Raw genomic sequence first — 18,718 nt, forward strand, 5'->3', positions numbered from 1 at the left:
TCTTTCCTCCTCCCTCTGCCCCTCCCCCAGCTCTCCCTCTCTCAAAATCTTTAAAAAAAAAAAAAAGAAATATATAATTTTATACACTTTTTAAGATTTTACTTATTTACTTTTTTTTAATTTTTTTAAGGTTTTTATTTATTTATTTGAGAGACAGAGGTCACAAGTAGGCAGAGAGGCAGGCAGAGAGAGAGGAAGGGAAGCAGGCTCCCTGCTGAGCAGAGAGTCCAATGCAGGACTCGATCCCAGGATCCTGGGATCATGACCTGAGCTGAAGGCAGAGGCTTTAACCCACTGAGCCACCCAGGCACCCCTACTCATTTTTTTAAAAAGATTTTATTTATTTATCTGACAGAGAGATCACAAGTAGGCAGAGAAGCAGGCAGGGGTCGGGGCGGAAGCAGGCTCCCTGCTGAGGGGCTCAATTCCAGGACCCTGAGATCATGACCTGAGCAGAAGACAGAGGCCCAACCCACTGAGGCACCCAGGCTCCCCAGAGAGTGCAAGCAAGAGGAGGAGCAGAGAAAAGGAACAAGCAGACTCCATGCTGCATAAGGAGCCTGACACAGGGCTCGACCCCACAACCCTGAGACAATGACCAACCTTAGCCAAAATCAAGTGTAGGACACTCAACCAACTGAGCCACCCAGGCGCCCCAATGAAATGTATATTTTTTTAAAAAGACCCAAATCAAAAGTCTAGGTATGAAACCCATAATGTCTGAAATGAAAAATGGGATTGAGGGCAGATTAGACATTGCAAATAAATAATAAAGATAGAGCAATAGAAAGTATTCAAAAGGAAAACAAAACAAAACAGAAGACTGACCATAGCATCAGTAAGCAGTGGGACTTCAATAAGCCTATCATATGTCTAACTGTACATTTTAAATATGTACAGTTTGTCAATGATACCTCAATAAGGCTGTTTTTTAGAAACCTAATCTTTGAAGACAGGCTAAGACTTCATACTGCCGATTTTTTAAGTCCTACATTATCTTCAACATAGCCATACATCTTAATCATCATTCTGGTTTAATTAGGTACTAAATAATCACCTTGGAAAACAAAGCTCTCCTAAGCTTTCCATTTTTACTTGCTTTCAAGAGACCTCATTACGAATTACTTAATAACACTGTTTAAACAAATACCCCACTGTAAGACTCCAGAACACAACCATCGTAATATCAAACAGTTGCACCAAAATCCCGTTTCACCACATACTTTCACTAAAGAGGCAAAACTTCTGAACTAATTGTAAAAATTGAAAACAAGAACACTTTCAAGTCATCACAATCTCTAGGTCACTGCTCTCTCACAGAACTTTCTGGGACAACAGAAACATTCTATTCTGTACTGTTCAATATGGTAACCAGTAACTACATAGGGCTATAGAGCACTTGAAATGTGGCTAGCGTGACAGAACTGAATTTTTTGTTTAGTTTAGTTTTGTTTTGTTTTAAATAAGCTATATGCCCGAGGGTTGGAACTCATGACTCCGAGATCAAGAGTCACATGCTTTACTGACTGAAATGGCCAGTATGCAACTTTAATAATTTAATTTTATTTAAATTTATTAGATTTTATTATTTAATTTTAATTAATTTAATTTTTATTAATTTTTAATTTTAATAAATTTAAAATTATTTAATTTCAATAAATTTAAATTTAAATATATTTGCAGAGTAGTGATTATATTATATAGTGGTTATATTATTTTATAGAGTAGTGGACAACACAGCTCAAGATAAAAAGAAAATATGGATAAAAGTTTAAGATTAGAACTTTCAAAATAATTTTTAATATTTATAGCTTATAAATAATAACTTAAAAATTAATAAGGACCATAAACAGTGAAAAGCTATTTTTTTAAGCCCCATGCCCAATGTGGGGCTCGAACTTACAACCTCAAGATCCAGAGTCACATGCTCCACTGACTGAGCCTGTCAGGAGCCCCTGGAAAACTATTTTTTAAAGACTGGCTCAAAGAATCAGATCACCTAAAACTTCCTGGTTCCTTCAATTCCCCTGCCCTCCACCACAGGAGGAATGAGGGGACCCCACTGCACCACGTCTCACAATACTGTCCGGATACATACTCTCCGTATACTATCAGCAGTGTACTGGGGGCTGTGGGGAGTGAGAAGTAACCACCTAGTGGGGATGAGATCAACTTTTAGGGAGATAAAAATATTTTGGAACTAGACAGGGTGGTGGTTGCACAATGTATTAATGAATGTACGAAATGCCAATAAATTGTTCCCTTTAAAATGGCTAATTTTAGTCACATGAATCTCACCTTGAGAAAAAAATTTTAACGTTTCTAAGCAAGATGTACACCTCTAATTTATACAGATTCACTGTAAGAAAAGCACGGAAAATGAGGGAAGTCAGCTTTTACCATCAATTTAAAAGTTCATTTTTCCTTGGGTTTTCACTTCTTCAGTAACTGAACTTGATGCTTAGTTATTAAATGTCCATTACAAAATGCCTATTCAAGGAAAGTCAGCCAAACCAAGCACATGGTTCAGAATCACATTCAGCTGTGACAAGTTAGCAAATGAGCCTTAAAATACTTAAACCTGAACTGGTGATTCTAAAAGCTATCCTACGGCACTCTAGAAAAGCAGAAGTACACGGAAGCACTAGCTCCCAGAAAACTCGGACAGTATTAAGACCACACTAATTCCTTATTCTACTCTCTACTATCCTGGTCTCCCTACGTCCATGCTAAATTTGAAAGCAGAACAAGCCCCAAGTCCAAGAGCTTCCATGCCACTAGAGGTAAAGAAGGAACAGAACCTGAAGTGAGAGAGTGCACGTGTGTGTGTGAGACAACAGAGAAATGCCCTACATTCAGGTAAATATTAATGTTTAGCTAACCTCGAAATTTTAATTAACCTTTTCAGATATAGGCCATCAGGTAGTGTTTCCTGGCCAACAGATGAAAATGGAAAAGATGATATCACAGCTAAACTTTAGGAGCAAAGACTACTTAAACAGCTTCACTTTAATACGAAGGAATCCTTGAGGTTCTCGGCAGACAACAATTAGTCCTTAGGCAATTTGGTCCTTAGTTAAATTACACTATGATAAAATCAAACATGACACAGCTCACATTTGAGTCGATCAGAAAAAGGATTGCAATTGCCTTTATACCCTGGTCTCTGAACAATAAAACCAAATTAACTAATGACACCAAGAAATATATACTTTGGAATGAGAGGCAGGGTTAGTTTGGGGGGGGGGGGTGGTAGGGGAGGAAAGATGGGAATAATATGCAAGAAAGGGAAATTAGTTGCTGAACAAATACTAACCAGATAGCTGGTACAGGTAAAATCAAAGGTTTTTAAAAATACTCTCTCAAGGGGCACCTGGGTGGCTCAGTGGGTTAAGCCTCTGCCTTTGGCTCAGGTCATGATCCTGGAGTCCTGGGATCGAGTCCTGCATGAGGCTCTCTGCTCAGCCGGGGGCCTGCTTCTCTCTCTCTCTCTCTCTCTCTCTGCCTGCCTCTCTGCCTACTTGTGATCTCTGTCAAATAAATAAATAAAATCTTTTTTTTTTTTTAAATGGTAGCACCTTCACAAAAAAACTTAAAAATAAATAAAAATACTCTCTCAATAATTAATTAATTAGATTATTCTCTCAGATATTTTATCATTTCACATACTATCCAAGACATGGTTCTTAAATTCACTCCCCAGCTCAAGTTCAATGTGAACCTGTGGAAAAATGGGCAAGAGGATGGGATAAACAATATTTAAATATTACACATTTTTAAAAAGATTTTATTTACTTGACAGACAGAGATCACAAGTAGGCAGAGAGGCAGGCAGAGAGAGAGGAGGAAGCAGGCTCCCTGCCAAGCAGAGAGCCCGATGCGGGGCTTGATTCCAGGACCCTGGGATCACGACCTGAGCCGAAAGCAGAGGCTTTAACCCACTGAGCCACCCAGGCGCCCATAAATATTATATTCTTATCTGTTAAACTAAGGGGTAGCCAACATAACACCACCCATTATAACCTTAAATCATACAATCATGAGAAACCACTCCCCTCAAAAAAACCCTACAATTGTATTTTAAGCTCCAAAGACGACTATATTTCAACATACATGCAGGAGTAAAGCAACTCATCCAGTTTGTGCCAATCGACCAAACCAATCTGTATCTTCACTGCCGGACCAAAGAGGAATGTAACTGGACATAAAACGGATTCTGGCAATCCTAAACCTAAAACTCCAGAACACCTGGAGCACATGGAAGCAACTAATCAACAGACCCAACACAGCACTACTCCTACCCAAGTGTCTGTCTTAAAAAGGATTTCTGGCTGACTCTCCCTGAAGTATATTAAGCTGAAATCTAACTGCAACTTCACAGTTAATGGTGTCTTAGAGTTTTCCCTTTCTTGGTGATATATAAAATAACGGCACATCTTACAACTAACGGCACCTTCCAATGCGCTACCTTGGGCAAGTTATTCGGTTAAGCCAGAACAATAAGCCTTTGTTTCCTCATCTAGAAAACAGAGAGAACAACTTTGTATGATTGCTGTGACTGTGTGTTAAGTTACTTAACAAAGTATCCAAACCAGACTGGACCATAGTAAGCACACCTTGACCTGGCACTGAAAGAGCAATCCTTTGAAGGTTTTCTGTTAATGATGACAAGTTTTACCTCCCCACCAACAAACTCACCCATTCCCTCATAAGTAGGGGCAAATCCATCAGACAGATGAATTTTAGCACCTTAACTATTTGTAAGAAACTAACCAACCATTACAGGAACTAAAGTCATTAACTTTAACCTCTAACATGCTGCAGCTTTAACTACATGCTGGACAGAAATTAAATCAGAGCTTTCCAAGTCATCTGGCACTGTAATGTGGGCTAATAGTTCAGTATACCAAGATGACAATGAAACAAAACAAAAGAAAGATGACAGTTCGCAGTAACATTCATCTCACAGATCAAGAACCCTAGTGATGAATACTACAGGGGCTACATTCCAAGGCCAGGCTTTAAGCAGAAATATGTCCCATCAGGGATATTATTTTTATTCCTTCCTAATCAAAAAAACTCAATTAATACCCCCACATGCTAAAGAGAAAACAAAACTCTATATATGCAAGCCTAACAAAGGATTTAGTATCCAAATAAATAAAGAACTCATACAAATCAGTAAGAAAAACAGCAAAAGGCATATTCATAGGAGGAATCCAAGCAGTCAAAAAACATATAAAAAGACGTTTAATCTCACCAGTAATTAGAAAAATGACAAAGGGATGCCTGGGTGGCTCAGTTGATTAACTGTCTGCCTCAGACTCAGGTCATGATCTAAGGGTCCTGGGATCAAGCCCCACATGGGGGCTCCCTGCTCAGCGAGCAGTCTGCTTCTCCCTCTCCCTCTGCCACCACCCCCCACTTGCATGCTCACATGCTCTCTCTCTCTCTCAAATAAATAAAATCTTAAAAAAAAAAAAAAAAGAGGGCGCCTGGGTGGCTCAGTGGGTTAAGCCGCTGCCTTCAGCTCAGGTCATGGTCTCGGAGTCCTGGGATCGAGTCCCGCATCGGGCTCTCTGCTCGGCGGAGAGCCTGCTTCCCTCTCTCTCTGCCTGCCTCTCCATCTACTTGTGATTTCTCTCTGTCAAATAAATAAATAAAATATTAAAAAAAAAAAAAAAAGAAATGAAAATGCCAACATAAAACCACAAAAGGACAGCACTGCAAAAAAGTCAGTAAATCTAACAGTCCAGTGCTACTTAGGTGAAAACGGAACTCCTGTGCCTCATTAGTGGACATGGACTTGTTTGGGAAGCATCAAAGCAAACGAATATACAAAATAATTTCATTTACAAAAAGACTCTCACATAACAAAACATATTGTTAGTCATACATAAGTATGTATTAAAATACAAAAACATACATGGGAATTCTGAAGGCCTTGAGCATGGCACTCAGATTTCTCTTCAAGGGAGAAAGTGCTGGGAGATGTTTAATTAGCTGGCAGTCCCATCCGCCTGGCACCTTTGGGATGCACTGCAGCATTCACACCAGCGCCAAGCCCATGACTGAACACAGCAAGCATCCTCGAGCGGGCCACTCCTGCCCTACGGAGTCCTCTAACCAACAATCTTCTCTGGCTGAGACTTTCTCCAAGCTTCACTCCAACCTTAGGATCCAACCACAAATCATCCTGCCTTCTGTCTTCCTTCAAGGGTGTCACACCGATACCCATTTGAAGGCCTTTGCCACCTAACCTTCCTCTCCTCTCTATCCTTCACAGGCAGCTACCGCCACGAATCTCCTGTGCATCTAATCCCGTCCGGGCATGTGCTTCTCAGAGGATGCAAATGAACAATCTCAGGAAAAATACAGATCAACTTCAGATTATGGAGGAAGTGAAAGAATTAGCCTTCAGCTGCGCCTGACACAAATACAGCCTAATATTAAGTATTAATCACAGTGGTGGGTACATACATTCCTTGCTGTTCTATCTGAATGTTTACTTTTTTAAGTAACTCTATCATTACAATTCTATCCTATCCAATGGTAATACTCAAAGATATTCAAATTATGCATAATAACTATCCAGCTACTTCAATTTTTATACTTTTAAAATTCTTACGTCTCATTCTCAAATTCTGAACTCATATTATTGTTCCCAATTACTGTACCCAGTAACAAGACTCGACAACATCTAAAATAACCCAAGTTTGAAGTTTGGCCTCATATGGCCTCAAGTCAACCTTGTGACACTTTCAATGATTACATATTGAAAGAGAGATAAACATAAGGCATTTTATCTCTCCAGCTCTTACGTTCCTCATCTAGGACAGAGGAAGGTTGGATTACATGGGCATTACAATTTTCACTCTTGTTCCTCTGATGGAGAAAAAAATCTAGAAACTTCAAAAATTATGTCTAGTGTTCAATTTTCATTAAGATCCACATCTTTAAAGAATGTAACTAATTTGAAAAATAAGAGTTTCAGGACATATTGTTAAATCTTGTTAACACCTCACTTACTTTATTTATTTTTATTTACTTTTTTAACCATTTGTCAGAGAGAGAGAGACAAAGAGCACAAGCAGGGGAGGCGGCAGGCAGAGGGAGAGGGAGAAGCAGGCTCTCTCCTGACAAGGAGCCCTATGCTGGACTTGATCCCAGGACCCCAGGATCATGACCTGAGCTGAAGCAGACGCTTTACCAACTGAACCACTCAGGCATCCCTCATTTTTTTTTTTTTTTTTAAGATTTTATTTATTTGAGAGAGAGTGTGCGCAAGCAGTGGGGAGGGGCCACCCAGGCACTCCATTAAAATGTCATTTAAATGAGATGTTAGGGGGTGCGTGGGTGGCTCAGTGGGTTAAAGCCTCTGCCTTCCGTTCAGGTTGTGATCCCAGGGTCCTGGGATCGAGCCCCGCATTGGGCTCTCTGCTCAGCAGGGAGCCTGCTTCCTCTCTCTCTGCCAGCTTCTCTGTGATCTCCATCTGTCAAATAAATAAAATCTTTAAAAAATAATAATAATTATAAAGTTAAGGACTTATTTTAAAAAATAAAAAATAAAAAAATAAATGAGATGTTAAGGGGAGCCTGGAGGGCGTCTGGGTGGCTCAGTCAATTAAGCGTCTGTTTTTGGCTCAGGTCATGATTTCGGGGTCCCAGGATTGAGCTTCACATTGGGTTCTCTGCTCAGCGGGGAGTCTGCTTCTCCCTCTGCCACACGCCCCAGCCAGTGGGTGCTCTCTTTCTCGCTCAAATAAAATCTTAAAAATAAATGACATTTTAATGTTATCCTAAAATATTTCTCTCAAACATTTTAGAACACTTTTTGCCACCTTTAACCAACTTTAAAATACTCCGTTCAAAAAAAAATCACCAAGGCAGGGGGGTCTGGATGGCTCAACTGTGGGGTACGTGACTCTTGATCTCTGTGTTGAGCCCTACGTCAGATATAGAGATTACTTAAAAATCTTTTTTAAATGCATAATAAAAATCAACAGAGAAACCATAAAACTCAAATAGACATTAGATAAGATGTATTAATAAAACATTCAAAACACAGAACAGAAGAAACTGTTATATTACAACTATAACTCTATCATTTCTAGGGTCACAAACACTTTCCACAATTGCTATTTAAAGCTGTGGGAGGAATTAATTCTGTCCAAATCACTGAATCAGCATTCAATCCCCAATCTACCTTATTCAGACTTCTAGTACATTACTACAGAGATTTCCTCCCCCAGAAAGTGATTTCAAGTCCGGTTTTTAATACAAATACAAACTTACATACACCTTAGCAAAGATCACTGTTTTCCATTAGAGTAGGGGACATATAAAAGCCTATTTTGTTTTTATTTTTTTCCCCAAAGATTTTATTTATTTATTTATTTGACAGAGAGATCACAAGTAGGCAGAGAGACAAGCAGAGAGAGAGGAGGAAGCAGGGTCCCTGAGATCCCAGGACCCTAAGACCATGACCTGAGCCCAAGGCAGAGGCTTAACCCACTGAGCCACCCAGGTGCCCCAAAGCCTATTTCTTTTTACATTATGCAGGGAAACTCTGAGGAAAAACTCAGAAGAAAAGTGAGAGCTAAACCATAAACTGATTACAAAAATCTATGCAGCAAAAAAGAAAATATAAAAAGACAACCTGGGAAAATACAGTAACTTGGATAGAATCTTAATGTATCATCTCCAAAGACTTAAGATTTTTTCAATTAAACTGCCCCACAGAAACTTATAATGACAAGGAAAATGACTTTCTAAAAGTAAGCCTGAATTTCTTCAGTACAAGTTAACATTGGTTTTGTTTGTTGGTTGGTTTTAAGATTTTCTTTATTTACTTGAGAGAGAGAGGAAGAGCACAAGTAGGGAGCCTGTTGTGGAGACTTGATCCCAGGACCCTGATATCATGACTCAAGCCAAAGTCAGATACTTAACCGATGAGCCACCCAGGCACCCCTTAACACTGATTTTAGAACAACTATGTTCTGGTCGGTCTCAACCAGCTAACCTTTGAATCACAGTCACCATCTGTGGAAGGGAGTACTGTGGTAGAACTCCACCTTGAAAGCATTAACTCAAAGATAAGAACCTCAACATTTAGAGCAGAAACTCCCTGACTCAAAACCTAGTTAATGTGTACTTCCCCTGGCCCAGGGAGGGATTCAAGCTGTCTATTACTATCTAGAAGCTTGATCTGAAGATCTTTACCTATGTTCTCTAGTCCTCAGTATTCTTTTCTGGTATATAAAAGGATTTGGACTCCTCCGTCTTCCAGGAAAGGGTATATAACTAAGCTGTATCAAGTAAATGTGACTTAAGAGCAATCATCTTCAAATATCTCAACACATGACTTATGTTCAAATTAATGGCTTCATTATAACCCAGGCTTCCCTATCAATAATGCAGGTGATGCAAGGACCACTACTTGGAATTTAGGTTACATGAATGATAATTAGAATAAGGATAGGAAAAAATGTTTACTTAGCACTCTGTGTGCCAGGCACTGTGCTAGGCATTTTACATGTATAAGTTAAGAAGTTCTATTACCTGCTTTACAGATGAAGACAAAAGTGAAGTAACTCGCCTGGGTCAACACACACAGGTGGCAAGAGGCACTACCAGGACCCCAATCCAAGTCTGAGGATTCTCACAGCCCAGGCTCTCTCAATCTATTCTACACTGCTTCTGAAAGAAACATGAAATTACAAAGAAGGCTGTGCCTCGGTGGCACAGTCAGTCAAGGCTCTGACTCTTGTTCTGGCTCAGGTAGTGATCTCAGGGTCTTTGGGCTCCACGCTCACCCAGCAGTGTGCTTCTCTCCCTCTCCTTCTGCCCCAACCCCCACTCTCACACTCATGTTCTCTCTCAAATAAATAAATCTCAAAAAAAAAAAAAATTACAGAGAGGACTGTAACTGACGTAATCACGGACTATCTGTGATGCAAACAACCCCTGATTTATGACTGAGAAAACAGGTTCCTGGGGATAACGTGACCAGCTCTACCTTCAGCACCTGCTTAGGCACAGACCTAGGGAATTCCATCTCCACACAACCAGTTCTAGGTGTGTCCTTACCACACAACTTGACAAAGCTGATCTCACAGGATTTATCTTTATGCTAACCTGTCAGGGTTGGGTGAACACTGCCTCAAAGTATGTTTAAATCACAAAACATTCACTCTAACTTGTGAATTTTAGAATACTTATAAAACTGCTTTTTACGGGGTGCTTGGGTGGCTCAGCGGGTTAAAGACTCTGCCTTCGGCTCAGGTCATGATCCCAGGGTCCTGGAATCGAGCCCCGCATCGGGCTCTCTGCTCAGTGAGGAGCCTGCTTGCACCTCTCTCTCAGCCTGCCTCTCTGCCTACTTGTGATCTCTGCCTGTCAAATAAATAAAATCTTAAAAAAAAAAAAAAACTGATTTTTACAGTGAAACTGAAGTATAGAAAATAATGTGTTCAAAGAGGAACACAGAACCACCAGTAAAAAAGAAATGAAAAGCCAATCAAGACCCTCTGGTCAGTAAAATTATTCCTCATCAAAGCAGAACACATTTTACTAGTAGAAATCAATTCTGAAGTGACAGTTAAGCCAATGACAACCCAAATTTTCAAATCCCATTAAACTGGATTCAATGTTCCAAACATAAGTTGCTTTTTTAAAGGACCGTTATCTCAAAAGTATTTACATTAACAATTTCCTCTTCTGTAAGTCTCAGTTTTAATATCAGTAAACTGTGATACTGAAAACTAACTCAGGATAAAAGTTGATATAGTAACCCATGCTTCAGGAAACAAAGAACTTGAGTCAACCTTTACATCCTGTCACTGTGTTTCTCCAGCTAGAAGAAAACAAAGAGGAAAAGCACCAAACAATGACAGAAATACATAGGCTATAAAAATACATAGAGAGGTACGTAGCTATATAGGCATATATATATGGGCTATAGATTCCTTCCTTTGCATGCTTACTGGTAAGATTATGGAAACATTCACATCTTTAACAGAAAAACACTACTCATTTCAAATTAATTTATGCTTTGCAAGTGCAGGAAATAACAAACCATAAATAAGACAATAAACATTCCTCCCTCTTACTCTATTATATGATTACTAAATTCTAAAAGAAACCAATGACAACTCAGCATACCCGATAGCACGGGGTATGGAAAGACGGTCTGGATGCCATACATGGAAACAAAGCCTAAGTTTAAGATGTAGAACTAGATGACGGTCTTTGTTTTTAAAACTAATTGATGAAACTTTTCCTATCATTTTAATTGCCAAGTTACACCACAGTCCACAAATGTAGTCTGCATCCTTATCTGATGCAAAGAACTGAATCAGCATTTTACGACTACAGTGCTCTATCAAGTAAATGTGACTATCCCTACGGAATGACAGAAGGGGATCTTCCTTGGACTATACAGGGAATGTCAGGTGTTCCTAGTTTCAACCACTCGCTTTTAAAGCTAAATAGGGTCTAGCTGGCATACCACAGATAAATAAAATCTGACTTTAAAAAAAATTAAAATCAACTTCTTCCACTCACACATCTTTACCAAGATGGTTTTTAAAAGAAAGAAAGAAAGAACAAACGAACGAACAAAAGGCTTCCTGAGGAGTTTCACACTCACTTCTTCAAATTCTGGTTAAAAAAAAAGCATTCAAAACCCAGGCAAGGAGAAACAACAAGCAGTAACGATCACAATCTCAATTCTGCATTATTCCTAGCTTGTACTCACAGAAAGAACCTTTCAGCCTAAAGACCTAAAAAAATTTTTTTTGCCATGAAACAAACATGGTGTACCATTTCTAATCAGAAACGGAAGTCTCACCTTCCTTAGATATTAAATTCTATATAAGAACATACCTTTAAAAAAAAAAATTCATCGGGTTCTCTGCTCTGCAGGGAGCCTTCTTCCTCCTCTCTCTCTGCCTGCCTGTCTGCCTACTTGTGATCTCTGTCAAATAAATAAAATCTTAAAAAAAAAAAAATTCACTAGGAAACAATAAGGCCCCATAATTTCCAAACATAACTATGAATGTGTCCCAATGCTCAGACTGGCAAAACAGGGCTTAAAATTTTTTATCAGTTAGATTCCTTTCCAGATTAAAACAACACAAAATAAGAAATTTTTAAATATTGATACCAAACCCCAATCAACCGGCAGTAAGACTATGCAGAACATTTACAACGTTTTACTTTTCAGAATAGCAGGTCTCTAGCATTTTTATGGTTGTACCTATTCCATCAAAAATACAAGGGCAGCTCAAAATATGATCCTACTACATCTGCCATTTCAAAGAGAACCAACCCAAAGAAGTCAGGATCAGTACTAACAATTCAAGAGTAGATATCCATATTTAGAAGACCGTCAGAGGGGCACCCGGGTGGCTCAGTGGATTAGAGCCTCTGCCTTCGGCTCAGGTCATGATCCCAGGGTCCTAGGATCAGGCCCTGAGCCCCGCACAGGGCTCTCTGGTCAGTGAGCATCCTGTCCTCCTCTCCCCCTCTCCGCCTGCCTCTCTGCCTACTTGTGATCTCTGTCAAATAAAAAAATCTTAAACAAAAAAAAACAGAAGAATGTCAGAAAACCAATTCCTGTTGCTGCCATCAGATATGCCCTTTTCCTTAGTCACATCCAAAGTATTTAAGTAAAGCTTTCAAAACTAATGTAACTGACACATACTAAAAATCCACCAACTTATGAAAAGATCTATGCCAGTTGGTTTTTTTAAATATGTGTGGGAAACTTGGTGACAACCTTTGCTTTATGTCCTGTATATTAAAACCCAGATGGACTTGACCTACAAAATGAAGATAGGGTCAACTGTAACCAAAAAACAGTATGCTTCCCCTGGTGGCCAACCAAGGAAGGAGGAGGCATGCCTACAAGAGAAAAAGCCTGGTCTCCCAGTCCTATCCTGTCACTGTCGTAAATGAGAAGTCACTACCAAAAAAGGAAGACGTGGGGGAAGGGGAAACTATCAAAAAGACTAACCCGAATTTAAGGGGAATACAAACCTGGGTGTTAGGCTAAATACACTTAAGAGATTTCAATCAACAGACTAAAATTCAGAAGGCAGATATGGGCAAGGTCATTTCTTTCCGGAGTGCCCAACAGCTCACGCAGGGCTGCCCGTGTGTTTTCACTTCAAAGAACACCCAGAGTTTAGTACCTGAAGAACAGCTTAAGAGCAACCTCCTTTCCCCAGGACTGGATCCTTACAATTCTCCGCAGTCCTGTTCCCAAGGAAAAGCGTGTGTGCGCTTATTTTCTCAAAGGAACTCGTGGCAGGCCCCGCACAGGTACCGTCCGGCTCCCAAGCCCTCCGGCCAGAGCTGCCAGCTCCAGGTCTGCGGGATTCTCTCCGAATTTTATTTCTGAATAAAACCCACGTCCTTCCCGGCGTCTTCTGCGCCGACCATCTCCACGAGCAGCCGCGCACGGAGACCGGCTAGAACCTCACGCACGAAAATCTGACGAATTCCTTTGTCTGATTAGATTTTTCCTGGTGCCACTCTCAACCGGCTTCCACGCAGAAGGGCGGCGAGGAAAGTAAATGCTCCCCCCGAGGGCGGAGGGTTTCCCGGAGGCGGCCTCGACCTCCGGCCGCCCGCCCTGAGGCTGGGTCCTCTCACACCCCCTCCCTCAAGGAAAACGGCGCGGAAAAGGCAACACGGACAGGGACAAATCGGTCCCCAAAGCAGCCGGCCGCGAGCGAGCCGCAGTTCCCGGGCAGGCGCCCTCGGGGCAGCCCGCTCCCGAGCTGGCGTGCGGGGTCGCTTGTCCAGTCCCCCGCGGGCCGCGCGGGGAGTGCGGGCGGCAGGAGCGCGGGGGACCGCAGGGGCCGCGAAGGGCCGGTGCGGCGCCGTCCGGCGGGACGGGACGGGTCGGCGGCGAGGGCGTCCCAGGTCCGCGGCTCCCGCCGCACGCGAACTCTCCGGCGCCGCCACCCGACCCCCGGCCCCCGGCCCGGGACCCGCGGCCCGCCCGAGCCCCCAGGCCAGGGGCGGCCGCGCCGACGCCGCCCGCGCTCCCCCCGGGGCGCAGCGGGCCCGCGGCGGCGACCCGGCCGGGGGCGGCTCGGGCCTCGCTCCCCGGCGCGCTCCCCTCGCGGCGCCCGCCCCGCCGGTCTCCCGCCGACCGCAGGCCCGACACTCACACACACAAAAAGAAAAGTTGCCCGACGGCCGCCGCCCCCTCGGGTCGCGGGGCGCGGGGCCGCTACTCACCGGGGTCGAAGTCGGGCACCACCGCCTGGTACTGGGGTCCGACCCGCATGCCGCCGCCACCTGCGGGGAAGCAGAGCAGGGCGGTCAGCGCGGGCGGGCGGGCGGCGCGGGGGCGGCGCGGGGCGGCTGCCACCTACCGTGCTCCTCGTCGCTCGACGAGCCCGAGCTGCCTTCCTCCCAGGAGTTGCTGCTGCTGTTGCCATTGGGCGCCGCCGCCGCCAAACTTTTATTCTGCCCATTGCTGGGGGCGGCGGCGGCCGAGGCGGCGGCCGAGGCGGAGGCGGCGGCGGTCGAGGCGGAGGCGGCGGCCGAGGCGGCGGCGGCGGAGGCGGCCGAGGCGGCGGCGGCCGAGGCGGCGGCGGCCGAGGCGGCCGCGCTGGCCGCGTTGTTCCTCCCTCTCCGCTTCCCTGAGACCTCGGGGCCCTTCTCCACCATGGCCGGCATCGGCGGGGGCCGGGGCCGGGCGCGAGCGGCGGGGCCCCGCGGCTCCTGAGGAGGGGGCGCCGGGCCGGGGGGGGGGGGAGGGAGCGCGGGCGGGCGCGGGGCTGGGCGGGCGCGCTGGAAGCCCGCGGGCGCGAGTCGAGGCCGGGGGTGGCCTGGCGGGCGGAGCGCGGCGCCGCCTCAGACCCCCAGCGCCGAGCCGAGCGCAACTTTCGCTCTCATCGCCGCCCGCACTTCACTGGCACTAACTACTCCGGGAGCCGCGAGCGGGCGGGGGGGCGGGGGCCGGGCCTGGGGCGAGCCGGGGGGGAAGCCGCGCGCAGCCCAACACGAAGCGGGCTAGCTCCGCCCCCCGCGGACTCCCATTGGTTTCTGCGGGATTCGGAGGGCGAGCGGCAGCGCGATTGGCTCGGCTCTCCTGTCTGTCAGGGACGGGGGCGGGAGCGCGCGGAGGGGGAGGCTCCGGGCTTCCGTTGGTCAGGTTCGGTTGACGCGTATCGCCCGCCGTACGTGGTTTGAGGTTTGCAATCGCTCTACGCCCCATGATCCATCTCTCTAGGCAATAGCGAGGAGTTAGCTGCCCTCCCCGCCCCCTCCCTCGCCGCGGCCCCCCACCTCACCTGCGCTCGCCCCCCGCAGCCTCTGCCCCAGCATTCCGCGAAAGGCCCCACTGAGAGTCCCGCAGGCTTCAGAAAGTAAAATCTGCGCGACGCGAGAAGAGAAATGGAACGCGAGGTCGGGACTACTTTCCCCTCGCGCGGAGGATTACACCACAGTTTGAATGGGGTCGATACAAAGAGGGGAAACTAATTGCAAGAAACTAATTGCGCCCCCACCTTTCCCAAGGGGGGGGGGTGCCTCGGCGCCGGGGGTCCCCGGTGCAGGGCACAGGGCTCCCAGGTGACCGGCTCCCCTGGAGGGAAAGGAAGCAGTGTGCGGGCTCGGAGGGTCTGTGGCGGCTTCTGCTAATTGGGTGGGGGGCGCTGGACGTGGCCGCAATTGCCGGAGTTGCGGGCGCGCGGGGTCCGCGGGGCCCGGAGGGAGGGTCCCGAGCGGCCCCTGCCCGGCGCGGAGTCCAGGCGCCGGGGTCCCCTGCCAGCCCCGATGGCCGTTTAGGAGCCAGTGAGGGGGGCCGAACTGTCCCTGCGGGAGGGGACACTTGCAGAAATGGGGAGGAGGACTTAGAGAAATGGGCTGGGGCCAGGAAGGGTAAAGAGGAAGAAGCTATTTTCATCCCAAGCCCTTGGTAGGGGAGGAGGGTCAACTTCCTCCCAGGCAAGAGCCACTTTTCCGGATCTGCTGCCTGCCCTGCCTCCCCCAGTCCCCACCGGGCACCCGGCAAGGGAGGGCACGACCCAGCCCGAGACCTCCGCGCCCGGAGTGTGGTCACCAGCCGGCTCGGGGCTGCTGGACCGCGGGGCTGAGGAGTGGGGCGGGGGGGTGGGGGCTAGGAGGGTTGAGGACTCCCCTGGAGGTCCGCCTCAGCCCCACCTCCACCAGCCCTCCCCCCAAAACGGCGCGCTGATCCTGCATAATTAGGAGGCAAGCGAAGATCTATAAATGACTTTTTTTTTTTTTTAAATCAACGGATGACATTTTTCTTTTAAGTTACTTCAAACCTAAGCTTTATAGGGGGGCAGTTTACACCGGCTCTATCTATAAATAGTTACAGGGAGAAATCTGGAGTTTTATGTTTTTAAAACCTGAATAAATAAGCAGTGTTCTCTTCCACATTTTATGCAGCGTGAACCATCATTATGAACTTCAGTGAAGTAACCACATTCACTTCTGCCTAAATGGCCTTTAAGTAACAGGGCTGGGAGCCCTCCTGGTGGAGGAGCCCTCCCGGTGGAGGACCCCTGCCCCCACCAAGTTCAGGGTCGCATCTTCTGACCTCCCCTTAAAAAGACATCCCTCTTGTTGGAGAGCCCCACGCCGTGCAGGTGTGTACCCTTGGGAACCCCCCCCCCACCACCACCACCACCAGCTGGCCTGGGTAGGGAGCAGACAGCAAAGCCAGGGTAAGGAAACAGTTGGTATCCTGGGGCTTAGCCAGATGCTCACTGGGTGTCTGTGAAATTCCACCACCAGACCCTGGGATGATTAGCCTAGGACAGCAGGAAGGTGCTACAGAGTAATTTTTAGGGCAGCAGGGATGGCATGACACAGGGTCAGGAACACCCACCGAACCCCTGGGTTGGGGCTACTTCCTGACTGGGTTCTGACTGCGGTTACATCATTGGGCTATCCAACCATTCACTTTTTTCAGCAAATATTAACACCTAAGTTACTTTGGCATGTGTGAGGCCCCTTTCTAGTTTGACCCCAAAGCCACATGGACACCATTCTGGCCTTGACCTTCCCGGCTTCCTCATCCGGAAAACACAGACAACAACCATTTCCTGGCCTAGTGAATTTTTATAGTCCATCTCCCCAGCCCGAATCTTCGCCCACCATAGGGAACCCTTCAACCTTAGGAAAATCCCCCCCTCTTCCACCCACTTTTGCTTGGGACAGCGGAGGGCTGCTGTGGGGGTTCACACGCAACACTTCTGATTGGGAATCTGTGACCTCAGACTTCAAACAGGCTCTCGGCAGAGTCAGCAGCCCTTCCACGTTTTCCAGTGACACTCTCTCCCACTCTGAGACGAAGATATCCCACCTTCTCTCCTTTCCTCACACCTCCCACAGTCCCTTCTGCCCTCACTCCCAGCCAATGACCTTGGGTGACCTTCTCATTCTTGGGTGAGAAAAGCTGAAGCCATCAAACGGGATCCCCCTGAACTCCCAGGCCCTGTAGGGACACATGCCCCGGGCTGGCACCCACTCCCCTCCCCTTCAGGCTCTCCCACTCTGATCTTGATCTCAGGCACCTGCCTCCCACTGCCCTCCCTTGGCTGATCTCCTGTGCCATCAACCTCTCTCCTTCCCCTGGGTCAGCATTTTCCAAAGCAAGAAGAAAACCCTCCCTTGCTCCCAAGCCCCCTCCACCTTCCCTCCCTCTCTCTAGCCCCCACAGAAACCTGCACAGATGTGTCTCTACCTGCCTTCTCCACTCTCTTCCTTCCTTCCTAGTCTTTTCTCATGCCACCCTAGCAAGGCTGTGTCCCCACTCTCAATTCTTGCTAAGGTCATCCACAACCTCCAGGCATTCCAATCCAGTGGTCAGTTAATAGCTTCACTTAGCTCCTCGCAGCCCCTGAGGCCACCACTCCGCCTTCTGGAAACTCCCTGAGGTTTCTAGACCTCAGGATGCCAGCTTCTCCTACCTCACAGACCACTCCTTCCCTGTCCCATTTACAGCCTTCATCCCACTCTCTTCAACCCAGTGCATAGTAGGTGCTCACTAAATCACTGTTGCCTGAGAGCTGCCTGGTAGGGGATACAGGCTGGGAGCCAATTCCAGGGAGAGGAGAAACAAGCAAGGTCTGACCAAGACTTGATCCATGCCCTGCAAGAGGGGGAAATCTTTGAATTTCGTCAGCCCAGCATCACCCCAGAAGAAGCCCCGCCCCACCATCCTCCTTCAGGAGTTTGGCTTGGGGCCTGACAAGCAAGTGACCTTCCTAGCTAATCAGAGCCCCCAGCCCCCTGGCTGCAGTGACTGGCTCAAGCATTGGCACATGACCTAGCCAGGTCAATCAAGGCCCTTTCTGGAACTTTTTGGGAAACTCTTAGGAAAGAGTTTCTCTCTGAGGACCAGGAAGGCCTGGAGCCTCCAAGTCAGGGCCAGGCACTCGGGGCTTGTGCTCAGGCTCCATGTGGTCTGGTCCATGGTCCAAGCACCTGAGAGAGGGGTCCTCACTGTCCAGGCCCTGTTCAAGGGAGCACCCCCACCTGACCAGCCTGCAGAAAGAGGAGGGCTGAGGCCTGATGGGATGGTGGGAACGTTCCTCCTCTCCACACCCTATAAACAGGCCTGAAATCCTGGCCTTTTGAAAGGATCAATTTGAGTTTCTGTTAGAACGCAAAGACTCCCGGGTAGCCTGGGTGGCTCAGTTGGTTAAGCGGTTAAGTGTCTGCC

General features: G+C 46.6%; 1 protein-coding gene across 1 annotated transcript in view; it reads right to left on the bottom strand.

The window, feature by feature from the left end:
• RCOR1 (REST corepressor 1) overlaps positions 1-15,684 on the bottom strand; it is a 121,749-nt gene extending 106,065 nt beyond the window's left edge. The window contains exons 1-2 of the mRNA XM_082737510.1: positions 14,391-15,684; positions 14,254-14,313 (exon numbers count right to left, since the gene is read on the bottom strand). Coding sequence (XP_082593636.1) covers positions 14,254-14,313; positions 14,391-14,697 — 367 coding nt within the window. The 5' untranslated portion in view covers positions 14,698-15,684. The remainder of the gene's footprint in view (positions 1-14,253; positions 14,314-14,390) is intronic.
• Between the last annotated feature and the right edge of the window lie 3,034 nt (positions 15,685-18,718).

The sequence above is a fragment of the Mustela nivalis genome (assembly GCF_964662115.1).
Source record: "Mustela nivalis genome assembly, chromosome: 6".
Lineage (NCBI taxonomy): Eukaryota > Metazoa > Chordata > Mammalia > Carnivora > Mustelidae > Mustela > Mustela nivalis.